The sequence below is a fragment of the Microcaecilia unicolor genome, chromosome 3 (assembly GCF_901765095.1).
Source record: "Microcaecilia unicolor chromosome 3, aMicUni1.1, whole genome shotgun sequence".
Lineage (NCBI taxonomy): Eukaryota > Metazoa > Chordata > Amphibia > Gymnophiona > Siphonopidae > Microcaecilia > Microcaecilia unicolor.
In genome coordinates, this window is record NC_044033.1 from 52,761,639 (window position 1) to 52,781,701 (window position 20,063).

General features: G+C 41.9%; 1 protein-coding gene across 9 annotated transcripts in view; it reads right to left on the reverse strand.

Annotated features, from left to right (window-relative positions):
* Nucleotides 1-20,063, reverse strand: part of AFDN (afadin, adherens junction formation factor) — a 414,469-nt gene that overhangs the window by 155,661 nt on the left and 238,745 nt on the right. For all 9 annotated transcript variants that reach the window (XM_030195932.1, XM_030195930.1, XM_030195924.1 and 6 more), the window contains exon 14: nucleotides 12,409-12,614. In XM_030195932.1, coding sequence (XP_030051792.1) covers nucleotides 12,409-12,614 — 206 coding nt within the window. The remainder of the gene's footprint in view (nucleotides 1-12,408; nucleotides 12,615-20,063) is intronic.

The window sequence follows — 20,063 nt, forward strand, 5'->3', positions numbered from 1 at the left end:
CCAAAATAAACCAATTTGGACATGTAATATTTGACTTCAAATAAAAATTGTGCAGACTAGAATATACAAATAGATTTCCCTTAGATTATTAGATTCTATGATGAGAGCTATTTGTACTCTCTTTACCAATATGAACATAAACATGGATGCTGTTTCTGGAAAACCAGAAGCCAAGTGGTCTGCAGACTTTAATAGCAGCTATTAATACCCCCCCCCCCCCCCCCCCCCGCACAAAAAAAAATCCAATCTATAATACAAAAGAACATGGATAAAATGAAATATAAGCTGATTGAACAAAACTGGGTCACTAAAAAGAATAAAAAAGTAAAATAACTGTTTTGACATTTGCTTTGAAAAAAAGAAAAAAAGCAAACAAAGCAAAACAGAACAAAAAGACAACTGTTAAAATTCTCAAACCTGTAATTTTATTAACCCTGGCAAGCAGACATTATTCATAAATCTTAGTCCTGCAACCAGAAAGCTATATCAGAGGGAAGGCCCAGGACAGGCACAAGCAGTAGATAAGAGTTTCTGCTCATTGCCAGTGTAGAATGGAATTTAAGGCACCCTGGGCGGTCTCCCCCCCCCCCCCCCTTGATTGTGGTGTAAGCTAGGTCCTGTCCCCACCCTCAAAGGTAATACAATATGCTCTCACCCCAAACATGTCGCTCCAGTAGCCCATGAACAAAAAAAAAAAAAAAAAAAAAGGTTACACTGGTATCATAGTTGATCAATCTATCATTTAACAACGTTGATAACCGAGTGGCTGGTGGGAAAGAGGACTACTTGGTAAGTTGTCTGCCTACAGAAAAGTTAGTGGACATCCTGTATCACCTGGATAGGAATTTAGAGAATTCTGGGGAAAAGCTATCTTGGTAAGTATTAACAATAATAAGAGGAGGAGGGAGATTCTGGAAGTCAATATTAAGCTATTAGGCAGAAAATTGAAATCTAGAACCTCCAAGGCATCATCATCAGAAATGTTCCACATTCCATACACAGTATCCCCCCCCCCCCCCCCCCCCCCCAAAAAAAAAAAAAAAGGCTGAGCTCCAGAGCCTCTATAAGATAATAGGTTCAGGAAAGAATTTGTTAGGAAATAAGGGAACAGTTTGGGGAAGGACAAGTCTATTCCAACGTGAAGGGTTCTACTTTATCCAGGGTGGAACCCAGCTGCTAGATTTAACATCTAAAAAGCAGACAGAGCAACTCTGAAATTGGTTTGGTGCTTCTTCAAAGCATAATGGCAAAATTGGGAAGACTGCAAGCTGGGATACTGACACCAAGGTATAAATAGTATCCAAATGATAGGTGAAATCAAACTAGTGGATAAAAGTGCTATAACAAAATACTCTCTGTAATTTGTTAATGGATAGCAATCCCATGTGTGCGGCAGAAGAGTATGGCAATTGGAATATGCTACCATTTACCTGGCCAGTATGAAGAAATAGCTAAATGCTGAAAAGAAATTAGGAAGGAAAAGAAAACTGGCAATACAATAATAGTGGGAGATTTCAATTGCCTTATACTGACTGGGTAAATGTCTCAGATATGATAGGTAAATCTCTTCTATCATATACTCTCTATCCTCTGGAGAATCACAGGGATCCATCCTAGCCTCTGTTTTGTTCAACATCTTCCTTGCTTCACTAGCAAATTTCATTTAAGGTCTAGAACTCGTGGGTTTCTAGTTACACTTTTAGTATGCGGTGATGTATAGGAACAAGAAACTTTCAGTGTACCCCTTGAATCCAATCTTATTAAGATCTCTAACTGGCCCAAGACTGATTCTGCATCCATCAAATTCTGAAGCCCTGTGGCAAATGACTATACTCCTTTACCAGTTTGCCTGTTGAGCCACGTACCAGTACCATTAAGAGATATGCTCCTCCTTTTCAATATTAATTTCTCTTTTGAGCTTAATATTTCCCATGGTTCAAAAATCCTGTTTGGCTCTACATAAAATATGATCTCTGCATCCTTTCTTGGATGATTATGACCTTAGTTCATGTACTCGTACAGAACAGACTAGACTTTTCTAACTCACTTTTAGCTGAGGCTCCACTATATTTAAGGAGATGTTTGACACTTCAGAATACGGCAGTCAAGCTAATTTACAACCTGTGCAAGTACAACCATGTGACTCCCATTCTAGTTTTAACATAGACTCCCTATTTCTAGCAGGATACCGTACAAGATTTTGATTCTTACTCACACGACTTACTGCACAGGGTGCCCATTATATCTGTCCTCATTTATTGTTCTATAATCAGAACCACAGTCTTGAGTTCTTTGATCTTTCATTGCATGGTTATACCTTCCTTTAAGAAACTTTGCTGGGACTCCTCACATTCAAACTGTTTAGCTGTCTGGAGCCCTCTCTTTGGAATATGCTTCCAGCTGACATTTGCTCAGAAACGTCTTTCATGGCCGTGCCAACACGGTAAGCGGGGTAAGCACTGCAGGGGGGCACCGACCTCTGGAGGGCGCCGCCGCGGTTCTTACCCTCGCCGCTTACCTCAGCGCCGCACCACCCTGGGGGCTTTAAATCTTTTACGTCCGACGGGCGCAGAAGCTGAGCAGCGTCAGTGAAAGCGCTGCCGACGTCTCCAGCCTTTCCTTCGCGCTCGCTCGCTCCCTCAGTGTCCCGCCCTCGCAAGGAAATGACATCAGAAGTAGGCGGGACACTGAGGGAACGAGCAAGCGAGCACGAAGGGAAGGTTGGAGACGTCGGCAGCGCTTTCACAGACGCTGCTCAGCTGCTGCGACCATCGGGCGTAAAAGATTTAAAGCCCCCAGGGCGGTGCGGAGCTGAGGTAAGGGAAGGGCAGAGAGGGACATGGATGGGAGGGCAGGGCCCAGGAAGAGGAGAAATTGCTGGAAATGGAGGGGAGGGGAGAGAGGAGAATTGCTGGATATGGATGGAGGAGGGAAGGGCAGAGAGGGACAAGGATGGACAAGGATGGGAGGGGCAAGGCCCAGGGAGAGGAGAAATTGCTGGAAATGGAGGGGAGGGGCGAGGGGAGAATTGCTGGATATGGATGGAGGAGGGAAGGGCAGAGAGGGATATAGATGGAGAAGGGAAGGGCAGAGAGGGACAAGGATGGGCATGGATGGGAGGACATGGCCCAGGGAGAGAGAAGAAATTGCTGGACATGGAGGGGAGGAGAGAGAGGAGAATTGCTGGATATGGATGGAGGAGGGAAGGGCAGAGAGGGACAAGGATGGGCATGGATGGGAGGACATGGTCCAGGGAGAGAGAAGAAATTGCTGGACATGGAGGGGAGGGGAGAGAGGAGAATTGCTGGATATGGATGGAGGAGGGAAGGGCAGAGAGGGACAAGGATGGGCATGGATGGGAGGACATGGCCCAGGGAGAGAGAAGAAATTGCTGGACATGGAGGGGAGGGGAGAGAGGAGAATTGCTGGATATGGATGGAGGAGGGAAGGGCAGAGAGAGACAAGGATGGGCATGGATGGGAGGGACATGGCCCAGGGAGAGAGAAGAAATTGCTGGACATGGAGGGGAGGGGAGAGAGGAGAATTGCTGGATATGGATGGAGGAGGGAAGGGCAGAGGAGAAATTGCTGGACATGGAGGAGAGAGGAGAATTGTTGGACATGGATGGAGGGGAGGGAAGGGAAGACAGAGGAAGGAGATGCACATGGATGGAGGGGAAGGGAAAGAGAAGAAATGCTGGGCTTGGATGGAGGGGAGGGAAGAAAGAGGAAGGAGATGAGATTAGGGAAAAGGAAGAGAGGAGAAAAACTGCACATGGATGGAGAAAATAGGCAGAAGCTGGATCCACTGGACAGTCAAGTCTGCAGAGGACCCAGCTTTTACTTATGGATATAGAACAAGAAATGAAGAAGAAAGGAGGAAAGTAAAGAAATAAATGGAAAGGAAGCCCTGGAAACGGAGTTAAGAGGACAGATAGCAGCAGAATCAGATACTTTGTCAGCATGATCAGAAAAAGAAAGTCACCAGACAACAAAGGTAGAAAAAAATCATTTTATTTTCATTTTAGTGTTTGGAATATGTCCACTTTGAGAATTTACATCTGCTATCTTATTTTGTAATGTATAGCAATTTGTTTCTAAGAATACTGCTGACAATTCCTGTCAGTGTGGCAAGTGGTGAGCAATCATTTTCATGGTTAAAAATCATAAAAAAAATTATTTGTGATCAAGTATTTCGCAGGAAAGGCTTGTAAGCCTTGCTATGATTGCTATTGAGAATGATATAGGTGCCCAGTGAACATGAAAGCACGAAAAGCTAAGTGGCTGTAAACCCTCTATTTGTTGAGCAATCCCACAAAGATGCACTCCATCTTTCAGCTCCTATTTCCTTTGCATCTTGTGCCACATGGGGGGGGGGGGGGGGGGGGCGCCAACTGATAGTCTGCAAGGGGGCAACCAGAGACCCTAGGCACTGCCCTGACGTCTTTCATCAAATTTAAATCTGAACTCAAAATATGGCTCGTCCGACATGCTTATCCAGGCTCCAGGTGATTCTACAATAGGCACAACGATCACACTAGAGTGGTCTCTTGATCTTTGGCTGCTTATTCTCATGTTTCCTTGTATGTCCCACTATATTGTTCCCTGGTTATTTATTGTTGTGTTATGCTATCCCTCCCCCTCATCTCTGGCTCTTCGCTGTTTTGCCATTGGGTGATTTTGATTCAACCATCCCCTGGCAGTTTGTCCTTGGTCTATATTTGTCTGTCCCAGATACCTTATTGAAACAGCATTAGCTGTCGATCTATTCGAATGTGTGGGTTAAAATTTCTAAATGCCATAAATGATTACTTCATTGATAAGCTTGTCCTGGAATCAACAGTATAAAAAATTACTTTAAATCTATTTCTCAATAGAAAACAGGACCTGGTGCAAGGGCTAACAGTGGGACCATCTATCATTAGTGGCATTGGTTTATTCAGTTTGATGAACTGCTTTCTCATGGTGGTGAACAAAGGGCAAACAAAATATAAACAAGCAGTAAAGTAACACAGTGAAGGGGGAGGGGAAAGTAAAACAGTAATATTGAAAGAAGATTAACAATGTCTCAACAAACAAAGCATCCTTCAAGTAAGGGATGTAGTCATTCTGAGAGCACACAAACAAGTAGCTCACTGCTAAACTCAAGGGGAGACAACTGGCTCACTGGCTCTAGGTAAACGTAGGACTATTCAAGGCCTTGGTAAAATAAGGTTTAAGGCTTGCTTTAAACTTCACGAAGGAGATTCAGTTTTAAGGTAATTCGGGAGAATATGCCAGAGAGAGGAAGCAAAACAACAAAGCTAGTAAATAACCTCCAGGAGAACCCTAGAAGGCAACAGGCCTGACAGTAGAGGGAAATATAGAACATGCAGATCAGTTAAATATTTTGGAATATGACTACAATAGGCTCAATGAGTGAACAGTAAGATCTGGATTTACTTTTATAGGTGTAACATAAATAGAGAGGGTATTACAGCATACACAGAAAGTATACAAACAAAAAAAAGCAACACTCAGCCTTCAAGACTGGGAGTGATAAGTACCCCTAGGAGATGAGACCGACTGCCCCTTGACAAAGCACTCGAGCGAAACAGGCACCTGTCGGGATAGTAAGAACTCCTGGGATCGCTCTATAATATGCACACAGATAAGTGTTTTTTTATATAAAAATATAAAAAATAAGAAAACTTCCACTGAATTCACTAGGGTCACTTAATTGCACAAAAACGTTTGACCAGAGATATAAGTAAAAATATACAAAAATTGATACGGACGGTAGGGGGTTGTCTATGATTAAAGTTGTCACATAAATTGGGCATATGTTTGACACAAGCTTGTTGCCTTAAGTGACTGTATGTGACTTCCCCAAAACATACCTACCAAGTGATTAAGTGATTGTATCTCTACTATCTGGTTTTTGTTGAGTTTATTCACACATAAAAAGTAGAGTGCCATTAAGATTTTGACAGTATTTCTAGGACAAGCAGCATAAAATGTATTGTACTGTTTTGGGATCTTGCCGGGTACTTGTGACCTGGATTTGCCACTGTTAGAAACAGGATGCTGGACTTGATGGATCTTCTTCTGTCCCAATATGGCAATACTTATGTACTTACGTAAATCATGATTTGATTTTGAAATTTGGTAACTGCTCTGCTATATGGATATCCAGAAAATATAAACCACTGGTAGTAAACCAGAAATGCAGGGGAAGTCTGTCTTATCTAGAGCTGTATCAAACAGCATATTTTACTATTTGAGAGAATATAAACTAATGAAAAATATTCGACTGGATATGAATACCAAACACAACTAATGGACAAATGGAAATTGAGCTTTAACAATAATAAAAGAAGCAAATTGAAGTTGGCGATCAAGCATTTATTTCAGTAGGATCTAGCAAAGAGCCCCAGGTTATTTGCATTCAAATTTAAATCACTATTTGGCCAAATACGAATAATGTATTCAGGTCACTATTTGGGGCTGAATCAAGTACAAATATTCGGTACAGCACCAGTCTTAGACAAGTTTATAACGTTAGGGTTTTGTTGTGCGATCTCATTTTTTTCAACTGAATTATCTCTCAACTGAAGTCTGTTCTTACATTGTAGAACTTAGTTAAGGTAGTTCATGCTTTGATTACTAGTCGCCTGGAATGTTAATTCACTTTATGAAGGACTAAGAATTGTCTGAAAACACTGAAAATAATTCAGAACACAGCAGTCAGGATTTCTTTTTCCTTGTAATCAAATCATAACATCTTTGTTGACCTACATTGGCTTCCAATTACTACTGTCTAATTTACCAAGCTTCTTACATGGGTGTTCCAAAATATCTTTCACTCAAATTACAATGTCTCACTGTATGTTATGTTCTTCTCAGAAATGTATGATTCAATTACTATCCGATTTCCATTAAGTTGACAACTACTAGAAAAAGAGTATTTTGTTATTCAGGGCCATCACTATGGAACTCCCTTCCAGCCGAGTTAAGCAGTATTTCTAAACATCTGCTGTTTTGTAAGGCACTTAAAACTTGGTTATTTGAGAAAGGTTATGGTCTGGATGCATAAACCATTAACATTTATTACTTAAGTTATGAATTACTGTGTTCAACTGTTGCTTTGTATTCTATTATGTATATTTTGTACCCCTGTATAGTATATTTTTACTGTAAACCACTTTAAAACTTTGGCCATGTTAAGCAGTTTATAGAGTTAAATCAAATTAGAGAATGCAACCCCAAGATTGGCCTAGCCAGGCACATAGCGACCTGGAAACCTGCCCCATGACAAACTGAATGGCTCTAAGAGTAGTCCTGACAAAGCGACAAGGCCCCAAACAAGTTCCCCATGGAGGACCTACCGATTAGGGAGGAGGAGGAGTTGATATTAAACAACTTTATCCCCTACTAACCACAAGGGAACTCATAAAAAGCCCTTGGGAGCACTGCCAGTGAAATTACCTGTTCCTTGGCTCCTGGAACAGGCTGGAACCCCCATGTACACCTTAAAAAAAGGGGACCAAGTCACCAAAGATCTCTCATCAAAGGCTCAAAATGAAGATAGACATCCCTGACCATGTCTGGTTCCAGGTAAACTGAACCCACAAGCCAGAAAGGAGAATGGCTAGTGCACATTCAAGTCTATAGCAACCACCAATGCAAAGCAGCCTTTGATCAAGAACAGTCCACTTTTTAGGGCCACATCATAATCCAAAAAGAGACCTTAATGCCTCCAAGAAAAAAAGGAATTACAGAGCTGATCATAACCCCAAGGGGCATGTGTGTATGTGTGGGGGGGGGGATCCCAACCAGGCTCTTGATGAGATTGGCAAGCCATACTCCATGAGATCTGCCCAAAGCCCCCTCCAGTGACCAGAAGAAGGGAACCCACCCTACTACTGCACACAAGTCAGCTGAAGTGAGGGCTGGGAAAAGGTATAGCAAACCTTCCAGTCCTGCTAGACCAATCCAGAGGAGTAGGATGTACCCTGTGTAAGAGGAACATAAGAACATAAGAGTAGCCAAACTGGGTCAGACCAATAGTCCATCTAGCCCAGTATGCTGTTTTCCAAACAGTAGCCAAGCCAGGTCACAAGTACCTGGCAGAAACCCAAATCATGGCAACACTCCATACTACAAATCCCACAGCAAGCAGTTGCTTCCCATGTCTGTCTCAATAACAGACTATGGACTTTTCCTCCATGAATTTGTCCAAACCTTTTTTAAGCCCAGATATACTAACCACTGTTACCACATCCTCTGACAAAGAGTTCCAGAGCATAACTATTCATTCAATGAAAAAATATTTCCTCCTATTTATGTTAAAAGTATTTCCATGTAACTTCCTTGAGTGTCGCCTAGTCTTTGTACTTTTGAAATGAGTAAAAAAAAATCAATTTACTTCTATTCGCTCTACACCACTCAGGATTTTGTAGACCTTGATCATATCTCCCCTCATCTGTCCTTTTTTCCAAGCTGAAGAGCCCTAGCCTCTTTAGCCTTTCCTCATACAAGAGGAGTTCCAACCCCATCATCATTTTGGTTGCTCTTCTTTGAATCTTGTCTAATTCCGCTATATCTTTTTTGAGATATGGTGACCAGAACTGAACGCAATACTCAAGGTGTTGTTGCACCATGGAGCAATACAAAACCATTACAGTATTTTCGGTCTTATTCACCATCCTTTTCCTAATTAACTCCTAGCATCCTGTTTGCTTTTTTGGACACCATCGCACACTGAGCAGATTTCAGCATATTATCTATGACACCCAGATCTTTTTCTTGAGCGCCGACCCCCAACGCGGAACCCTAGCATCAGATCATTGATTCGGACTATTCTTTCCAATGTGCATCACCTTACATTTGTCCACATTAAATTTCATCTGCCATTTGGATGCCCAGTCTTCCAATTTCCTAAGGTCTTCCTGCAATATATCACAGTCTGCACGTGTTTTTAACAACCTTGAATAGTTCTGTATCATCTGCAAATCTGCTGACTTCACTCATCATTCTGATTTCCATATCATTTATAAATACGGTAAATAGCACCAGTCCCAGTACAGATCCCAGTAGCAATCCACTGTTCGACCCTCCTCCACTGACAGAAATGACTATTTAACCATATCCTCTGTTTTCTGCTCAACAACCAATTCCTAATCCGCACCAGAACCTTGCCTCCAATCCCATGACTTTAATTTTCTCTCATGAGGAACGTTATCAACCGGCTCACCTTTATCCACATGTTTATTCACACTTAAGAAGAAATGAAGCAAATTAGTGAGACAAGACTCCCCTCAGCTGAACCCACGTTGACTCTGCCCCATTAAACCATGTTTGTCTATGTGTTCTTTAATTTTATTCTTTATAATAGTTTCCACTATTTTGTCCAGCACCGACGTCAGGCTTACTGGTCTATAAATTTCCCAGACCACCCTTAGAACCTTTTTTAAAAATCAGCGTCACATTGGCCACCCTCCAATCTTCAGGTACTACGGACAATTTTAAAGGCAGGTTATATATTACTAACAGCAGATCAGCAATTTCATGCTTGAGTTCTCTGAGTATCCATGAATTTATGCCATCCAGTCCAGGTGATTTACTACTCTTTAGTTTGTCAGTTTGGCTCAGTACATCTTCCAGATTCACTGAGATTTTTTTCAGTTCCTCCGCATCAGCACCTTGAAAACTATTTCCGGTACAGGCAGATCTCTTACATCTTATTCCGACCATAAAGACAGAAGCAAAGAGTTCATTCAGTATCTCCACTATGGACTTGTCCTCCCCAAGCGCCCCTTTTGCTCATTCATGACAACTTTTACTGTGAGATTTAGCCTCTGTGGCAAGTCTCTCTTCATATTCTCTTTTAGACTTCTTTATTAATGCTGTGCATCTGACGTGCCAGTGATTATGTTGCATATTTCCATTCTTTGAAGGACAATCTTTTGGCTGTAATGGCCTCTTTTACTTCACCTTTTAACCATGCTGGCTGTTTTCTCTTCTTTCAACCTTAGCAAATACGTGGAATGCATCTGGACTGGGTTTCCAAGATGGTATTTTTGAATAACGTTCACGCCTGATTTAGTGTCCTAACCTTTGCAGCCGATCCTTTTAGTTTCTTTTTACCCATTTTCCTCATTTTATTATAGTTGCCCTTTTGAAAATTAAATGCAGCTACAGTAGACTTCCTTTGTGGGTTCATCCCAGATAGTAGCTCAAACTTGATCATGTCATGATCACTGTTTCCCACTATGCCCTGCACGCCACCAAGGACCAGATCCAAAATGGCTCCCCCTTGTCTGTTTATGTACCAGCTGCTACGAGAAGCAGTCATTTATTACATCTAGAAATTTTATCTCCCTGGCACTCCCTGATGTAACATTCATCCAGTCAATGTCAGGGTAAATGAAATCACAATGATTGCGTTGCCCAATTTGCCAGCTTTCCTAACTTCTGTAAACATTGTTTCATCTGTCTGTTCGTTCTCTCTCGGTGAATAGTACAGCCCTACAAGAATACTCCTTCCCTTCATACATGGAATTTCTATCCATAATGATTCCACGCTGCTATCTGTGTCATGTGGAATGTTTATTTTATTTGACTCAATTCCCTCTTTCACATATTGCACAACCCCTCCCCCCTTTCAGTTTGATCCTCTCTATCATTGCTATACAATTTGTACTCTGTTAACAGTGTTCCATTGATTGTCCTCTTTCCACAAAGTCTCTGAGATGCTATTATATCTACCTCATCATTTATTGCTATATACTCTAACTCTCCCATCTTATTTTTTAGGCTTCTAGCATTTGTATACAGGCAATTCAAATTGTGTTTTTTCCTTTGATCTACAAGCTGCTTAGAAGTTGAAGGGGATAATGTGCATTCTTTATCCTGCTCTCTCATTAAGCACACCCGTCTTACTTTCAGCACTGTTGAAACATCTTTACTGGGATTCCCTAAATCTCCTATTTCAATAGTATCCTTCAAGAATACTTCACACCGAACCATGCACTCCTGGGCAACGGTTGGGTTTCTCCCCCATTCTAGTTTAAAAGATGCTCTACCTCTTTGTTAAAAGTTAGTGCTAGCAGCCTGGTTCCATACCGGTTAAGGTGGAGTTCATCCTTTCAAAACTGTCTCTCCCTTTCCCAGAATGTCACCCAGTTCCCAACAAATCTAAATCCCTCATCCCTGCACCACTGTCTCAACCACGCATTAAGACTTCGGAGCTCTGCCTGCCTTTTGGGTCCTGTGCGTGGAACGGGGAACACATTTGAAAATGCTACCCTTCTGGACTTCAGCTTTCAAAGAGCCTAAATTTAGCTTCTAGAACCTTCCTCCCACATTTTCCTATGTCATTGGTACCCACATGTACCAAGACAGCCGGCTGATTGGCCAAGAAGTAACACACTGTACGCACTACCTAACTGAAGGGCTTCAATCCCTGCCGCTATACTAAGAAGTGATCACCACCAAAAGTGCTTCCTCCAGGCTGACTCTTGGGTGTCAACCAAATTGTCCTACCATTGTAATACAGGGAAGCAAACCAAAAGTGAGGCTTGCTGACAAAGCTCCATGTGAGCCTGGACTAGGGAACCATCTTCTGGAATGCTGCTAAACGACAAAGTCGCAGAAGAATCTAATGCCTTGATGGAAAGAAAAATCCAAGATGGTGTATGACAGTCAGTGTGCAATTATTTGATTTGCCTAATAAATTTGCCTTTGGTAAACATGGGGAAGAGAAAGAAAAAGGTATGGGTCTATCTCCCTCCCCATATCACCCAGCCCCCCCCCCCCCCCCCCCCCCAAGCGGGCCTCTATCCCTAGCGATCCTCAACCATGGCATACCTGAAGATTCCCTTATATATTCCTCCACTGGAAACCATGACTTCCTCAGGAATCCCCACTGTTTACAGCACCCTTTTTTGTAGGGGAAAATCAAATCAAACAAAACCTGGTTTGCTTTGTCCTTGGTCAGGTAATGTATCTTGCCATTGAGCAAGAAATAACATTTTGCTGCTACAGCTGCTGTTTCTCCTCTTCCCAGGATTATACTACAGCTTTCCTACTCATTCTTTATTGAGAAGTGTTTGATTTTCTCTAGTTTTGAGAAATGTGTATACCTGATATCTTGTTATTAAATGAATTTGTTTGTTTGTTTTTTTTAGTATTTCACCGCATACAAAGTTTGACTTCTTGGAGTTTTATCTTTTTCTAATTTGCTAGCAGCATCCTGCACATTTTTTTTAAAGAAATGAGTTGTTTTATTTTTAATGCACTTCATTAAATCATTTTATACATATCACAGATATCTTCAGTAGTCTGAGCAAATGAAAGCAGAGATGAAGTTTAATTAAAACACAACTGTTGACAGAACAAGTACAGTTTGAAAGGCACACGAACATACCTGGATAACTCCTTCCATCATATTCACCATCTTATTCACTATTGCGATGATCTTGTGAGTTCGTTCAGCAGGGCTGATGTCAGGTCTATACTGGTTTGACAGTACATACCGACATGTCATATACAACACATAAGTTGGGGACAGCTTAAAATGGACAGTAGAACTATTGGTATAATTGATAATGGCAGATAAAAAAGTATCTTCCGCTGTGAAAACAGACAATAGTAAAGAAAATAACTTGTCAGAGCAAGCAACTGCAACAATATCTGAAACATTCCCTTTTTGTGAGTTATTGCTAATTCTTACATTAATATTCCTACACAATGAAGCACCTACAGTGCGTGTAGCCTATAACCTAAAATCCACAAATGATCTGATTACTACAATCTGATATACTTCACACCAGTCTTTGGGGCACATATAGTCCCATCAGATTTTCAAGATATCCACAATGAATATGATGAGATAGATTTGCATGCAAATCTAACTTATAAATATTTATTATGGATGTCCTGAAAACTCGATGGGACTAGATGTGCCCCGATGACTGGGTTAGGAAAGGTTGGGTTAAAGCATGGTAACTTTTTTCCCCATGAAGTAAAGTTTAACATAAATGTCCAAGGTGGATAAAACTTGGTTAAAAAAAAAAAAAAAAAAAAAGACAATTTTAAAAATTTTAATCTGATCTTAAATAATTTGCAAAAAAATGAATCTAGCTCAAAGAAATCATGATGAATAGTAATCACATCTTCTAATGTTATTCTATGAACTTGCTTGTTAACAGTGTTAGATGAGACACAGATCAGCACTTGCAGGTTGCTTTCATGAACATACACAGGCAAGCCCTTACATCCCTTTATAAAAAGTGCTAAGACAAAGACAGACAATGAAGGTGAAGGAGAAATTAGAATTTACCTGCTAATTTTCTTTCCTTTAATTCCACCTAACCATTCCAGAACTTTTGAATTATGATGCCAACCAGCAGGAGACAGAACAAGAACTGTGAGCTCTGTCCTATAAGGCAGTCTTTGAGGCACACCCAGCAAGTCATGCTTTTAGAATATCCACAATGAATATGCACGAGGTGTTATTTTTTTTGTTTTATTTATTTGTTGCATTTGTATCCCACATTTTCCCACATCAAATCCACAATTCCAGGAATAACATGTATAGAATGTTTGTACGTTTGGGAAGCTTGCCAGGTGCCCTTGGCCTGGATTGGCCGCTGTCGTGGACAGGACGCTGGGCTCGATGGACCCTTGGTCTTTTCCCAGTATGGCATTACTTATGTACTTATAAGCGGTATATCAAATTATTAAAATCAAATTAGAGGCTCCTGTGGAAGAGGCAGTGGATGCAGCAACCATCCTGGAGGATTTGTTTAAGTTGCTCAGAGCCTTTCCCCTTTATAAGGCTCTCTGTAGCATGGTGCTCTTTGACTGAGACACCAGAGATGCTGCCGATGGCGACTAGGGTTATTGGGAGACTATACCCCTTGCCCCAGGAGGAGCTTGAGCAGTTTTATTGTCCCTACCCCAGGTGGATTACATATGATGGCAGTGTCTAAGAAAACCACAATCCCTGTAGATGGCAGTCTGACCTTGAACTCACAGAACCAGAAGGTTGAAGTGCTTCTATGGCTTTTCTCTCTTCAGCACTGGGTGACCAGATGGAGTTTACATGGCCCAGGCTCTTCTGCTTTGCATACAGCTGCTTTTGCACTCATTGGAATCTGGAGTTTGTCACCACCCAGGCCATGCGTTATTTGGTCTGGTGTGCCTAGGAACCTGGTTGGTGGTTTTCATGGTGGTGGTGGCACAGCTCTGTTAAATTCTTTTTCTCAGGAAGCTGCTGTTTGGTGAAGGCAAAGTTTGTCAAGGACTTAAGAGTCAAAAACCCAGAGCCTTCCAGAAGACCACATGTGATTCTCAAAGAGGAATTTGAGTAAATCCCATTCTGGCCAGTGAGACCATTTTTGCTTGAGCAGGTTGGCTTGTTTTTCCTTATTCCCAGGGATGTTTCAAGAAGCCCTTTCGTGGGACCTACAACTCCTTAGATGCCTACAGCCCACATCTGCTGGGGGCAAGGGATAGTAACGAGGATTTTCAGGCTCCTTCTAGTTGACAGCAGATCAGAGGGATGTCTTCATCTGTTTGCCTTGGGTGGGCCCATATCACTTCAGGTTGGTAGATGCTCAAAATAGTTCACCTTGGCTATGTACTTAACGGAGTGAACCCCCTTTCTGATGCTCTATTGATCTCTCCCTGCAGATCCGTCATCGGGAGGAAGGTTATAGTTGACTCGGGCTCATCTGCATCAGCTGGGAGCCATTGTTCAGCAGCGCTAGAGTAACTATTCAGTTTGTTTTGAGGTTTGGGGTCACTATTTGATTTATATAGTGATGCCAAAAAGGGGCCAAACTCCATTTACTCAAAGGAGTCTGTGCTGCCCTATAAGTAACCCAGGTTCTACAGGGAGAGATCCTTTGATCTGTGATAGTGGTGGTCAGGTGCAGAGAGTTTCTCACTTACCTTGAACTGTGAGGTCTATATGTACATTACTTTCTAGGGTTGCCATCAGAGATATCGCCAATTCCAAGTTCTTGGTGAGCACTTTCAGTTCCGACCCCTGCAGTTCAGGTTGGTAACAGCTCCCAAGACCTTTCAGAAAATGCTTTGCGAAACCAAATAGGATTGCCTGTAGTCAGGGATTTCCCCAGCATTATCAGCAGGAAACAGGAACCTCAGAGGACAAGGCTCTGTTAGAAAAGGAGCAGCCTGCCTCACAAGCAGAAAAATCAAAATGGATGCTCTTCCTGCACTTTGCCTGCAGTCGTCTCAGGATTTTGATCTGTATTCCAGAATTGTTTTAGAACTCTAGGGTGAAAAAACAATTTGAGCAAAGGAGGATCCAAGATAGACTTTGTTACCTGAGTGGTTTGCTTTCTCTCTCTCTCCAATTATGCATAAAAGCTTACAGTGGAGAGTATGTCCTCTCTTCTCTCAGCCAGAATCTTCCTTGGATCTAGTGGACAGTCATATGAATTGCTGTGTTTTGTGAGGAGCAGATTCCATAGTAGGTGCAGCAGTGTAGACAATGCCATGGGAAGAAACTTTACAGGTCCAGTCAACAGGAGACTCAGGAAGGGCAAAGAATGCTCCAGTGCCTTTGTGTGTGAGCTTGGCAACCAATTTGGAGAGAAGCACGCTCTCTAGTACATCTGTTTTTTGTCTCCCCCCCCCCAAAGGTCAGCAACTTTTTCCCTTCAATTGATTTGGGATGCTCTTCAATTTTTGTTTTTTTTGGGTGGGGGGTCTATAAAATTTAAGCTGTGTGTTCAAAAGAAAGATCAGAGGATCTTGAATTTGGAGCAGAAATGAAATAAAAATGTATAGGAATTAGAACAATTGAAGTAGAAAGTTCATGCTATGCAAAGTTATCAATCTGCAATGTGTCTATCAGCATTAAGTATGAAATCTGAAGCATTGGAGAGTTATATTTGTTTGATACCTTAATAGATCATCAACAATCGTTGCCACCTGTTACAAAGATTTGTCTTTCTATGGCTAAGAAACAACTTAGCAATGAAGTTTGGATGGTCCAACAATGGATACTTTGTATGTCCTCCGCTATGTGTGCGTTTGTAGCTACTAATAAAGTATTTGTAGCACATCTGGAAGCCCCTCAGTACTACCACCTTAATGCTACACAATATCTGTGAGAGATCTGCCTTTTTGCTACATTTTTGTCTTCCTTATTGGTTGTTTTCCTGTGCTTTTCTATTATAATCCTCCATTTTTGTGGGCTGAGATTTAAGGACTATAGGGAATGAATTTGTATATATTTTTTTCTTGATTTGATAATGGGGGGTTTTTTTCCTTGTTGTCCTAGTGTTTCTGTACAAGTTTTTTTCTTGGATGCTGTAACTTATAATTTTATACATACATACTAGCCGTTAAGCCCGTAAAAATGGGCGAGTATTGCAGCCCTCCTCTCTCCCCTGGCCTCACCCCATCCACCGATCATCCCCCCATATCCAGCGACCCTCCTCTTTCCCTTGGCCTCCCCCTCCCCCCATGTCCAGCAACCCTCCTCTGTGCCCTGCTTTCACCCCAAGTCCAGCAACCATGGCCTCTCCCCCCTGCCCTCCCCCCATGTCCAGCTACCCTCATCGCCGCCGCTCCCTCCCCCTCCATGCCGGCCCCCTGCACTGACCTGACAGCGCCTCTCACCTCCGTGTGAAAGCTCTACAGGGCCTGCAGCGCTTCCACACGGAGGTGAGAGGCGCTGTCAGGTCAGTGCAGGGGGCCCGATACGGAGGGGGGCGGGAGGGTGGAGGTTGTTTCGTGCGATGTTCCTTTCTAGGCGGCAGCAGCGTCCGACAATTCGACTCCGTTTCCCCCTCTGTTCCGCCCTCTGACGTCATGACGTCTTGGCGCGAGGGCGGGACAGAGAGGGAAGTCTGTACTGCGCATTTGCAAGTGAGTACGGTCACTTGCCATATATATATATATATATATATATATAATATATTTTAGCAAAAACAGTTTAAGGGAAGCCTGTTTTTGTAGTCTGGTTCTGTGTTAGAACGATTTGGTTTTTGCTCAGTTTTGGCTTTGTAGAAAATATCCTGACTACTGTTTGGGCTTCTATCAGCAACTTATGACCTGAATTGGCCACTGAAGCAGGATACTGGACTAGATTGACTGTTGGTCTGACCCAGCATAGCTGTTACGTTAAGATTTAAAAACATAATTACTGTTTTCAGTGAGCCAAGAACTAGCTTTAATTGTGGATCCAATTTGAAAAAGCACTTGCTATTATTTAAAGTTTACCATTCATCAACCATGTGGATGAGAGACCATCTTAAGACAATTCAAGTGCTTAATTTCAGTGTTTTTGGAGGTTTAGAAGGTAGGTAGAGCAACATCCACAGTTCTATCCTGTGGTATCTAAAGTTAGACAAGCTTGAAACAGCCTAAAGTAAATGTCTTTCTATCAGCTGTTATGACCTCCATTTCAGATTTGCAGTAGTCAAACTTGTCACTTTACTGTGGAAAAAAAAAAGTCTGCAAAACCAGAAAATCAAATGCTCATTCTGAAGAGATAAACAATGAGGTATCAAACCATACATTTTGGAGATACAGATTATCAACGTTATCCAGTTTTTTGTTAATCTTTTTTACAATGCAGCACCACTGAATAAAACTTACTCATTGCCTTGCATTTATCTCAACTCTTGCAAATAATTTTTCTGCCATTTACATTCTAACTAGCGCAATTGGTGTTCTATTATGAAACCATAGATTTTTAGGTACTGCAGAGCACGTGCCTTCTCTAGTATCTAGCAGATCCTCCGTAGCCTGTTGCAACCCCCCCCCCCCCCCCCACAAAAAAAAAAAGAACACTTAACACAGCCATCCAAAAGTGGTAGGTAGATGAGAAACTACTACCGCATTTAAATCAGTGTCTACTAAAGGCTTACATGGCCCAACTTTCCTTAATTGTTGTGTTACACTCTGTCCACCAGTAGTTGAAGATACAATTTAAAAGAACAAGAGGTAAAAATATGATGCAAACAAGACACAGGATCTATCATTACAGAGACTCAGCAAGAATTTAGACACTGAGAAATATTTTTAAAAGGTCCAAAACATTCCCTTGCTGAGGTGTACAATGAACCATTTGAATAAAACAATGATTTTCTATAGTTTCCATAAGCAACCCTTGCATACTATTTTTCTTAATATCAGGACATTAAAGAGACTCCGAAAACAAGAAATGTATCATAAATCCAAGAAAGATCAGAGATAAATTCAGTTAAATGTTTTCAGCAGACACCTCTGGAGGACAATAAATTATAACAGAGAGTAGAAAGTACTTTGGACTCAATCAATAAACATTCAACAGACAAAAGTTCTTTAATGTCCACATGGAAAATTTTGAGAATAAAAGCTAAAGCAACCCCTCTTCTAAAACTACGCAGCTTACTAATACGTGCTTATCTCTCAGTCATCCGAGTTTCAGTAATACACAACTCCAACTTATGTTGGACTACCCAATCACTACAAATCACTTCTTCACACCGACTGTCCTTATATTAATAAGCCCACTATTTAGCTGCCATAACTTCTTAGCCTTAAAGGGGATAGAAACAACACTCATGGTTTAAACCCTTCATGCACCTTCCTACAAACATCTGATCTCGCAGAGACAATCACAGGTATAGATTGATAATTTTTTATAGCATGAAACACACATACTAAAACCTAAATAGCAGAAAAAATTTTTCTAACCAAATCGCTGCTTAAGTTACTGCACAAACGAGCACACACTAAGGAACCAGATGATGAGGATAAGTGCAACCGGAGCTTAAAGATAACAAGCTGTCATATGCGTTATGCTCAAACAGAAGACTACCCAACAGATGAGACCCCAAGCTCCTCCCTCCTACAGAGTCGGATAATAGGGAACTGATTTGTTGCATTTGTATCCCACATTTTCCCACCTATTTGCAAGCTCAATGTGGCTTACATAGTACCGTGATGGTGATTGCCAGTTCCGGTATGAGAAACACAGAGTGGTATTGCATTAGAGATCATGACTGACAGAGTAAATTAGGTAATCAAGGAGGAAGAGTGACAGAGTAAATTAGGTAATCAAGGAGGAAGAGTTAAGTTTTGTCCAGTTCTGGTATAAGTTTCATTGTGTTGCAGGGTTCAGGTGTTTAGGTTGGATCATTGTGGAATGCCTTTTTGAACAAGTTGGTTTTCAATGATTACCTCTCCCTACAGCGGGACCTTTCCTGTCAGCTGAGCTCTGGTTCTCTTACTCTGTCTGTGCTTGCGGCACAGTGTGTATTTTGAGGAGTTTTGCTTGCTCTCCTCCTTTTGTTTGTGATCTGTGTGTGTGTGCTGGTTGTAACCAGCGTGTCCTTGATTGCTTCTCTGCAGTGCAGCTGGGTCTGTCCTCTGCCTCGTTTCTCCCTGCCTCTGTTAGGCAGCCTTTCTGTCCGTGGTAAGCTCTTCCTACTTTGTTTGTTTAGTTTCCTTTTACTCAGTTTTAACCCTTTATGTGCAGAGCTTGGTACTTGCCTTCTGTGAGCCCTGCCTCTGTTAGGCAGCCTTTCTGTTGGTGGTAAGCTCGTTCCTGCTTTGTTTAGTTTCCCTTTACTCAGTGTTAACCCTTTATGTGCAGTGCTTGGTATTTGCCTTCTGTAAGCGCTGCCTCTTTTAGACAGCCTTTCTCTGGAGTCTGCCTTATCCCTTTCAGTACTCTTGTGTGCCTGCTTCTTTCCTGTCCTTATATTTGAAAGCAGCCTTTTCCTTCAGTCTGTTTATCCCTGTTCAGCCATTCCTGTGGAGCTTCGCTCTTGTAGATTCCATGTTTATAGTGTCCCATTCTGACCCCAGCTTTCCCTTTTTCCCTGTGGGCTTTGCCCTCCACTACCTGAGTTACTGTGTAGCCTTTGTTTGCATCCTCTCCCTCTGGTCAGTCTGTATCCACCAGTTTTGTCTGTCACCCTTCCTTTTGTGTCACTGACTGGAGCTGTGTGTGCTGCTTGAGCTCCAGTCCTTTTGGGGACCCCTAGTTGTTCTTTTCCCTTCCCTAGTGTATGATCTCCCTCCATGGTAGAAACTTCGCCTTCCTTCAAA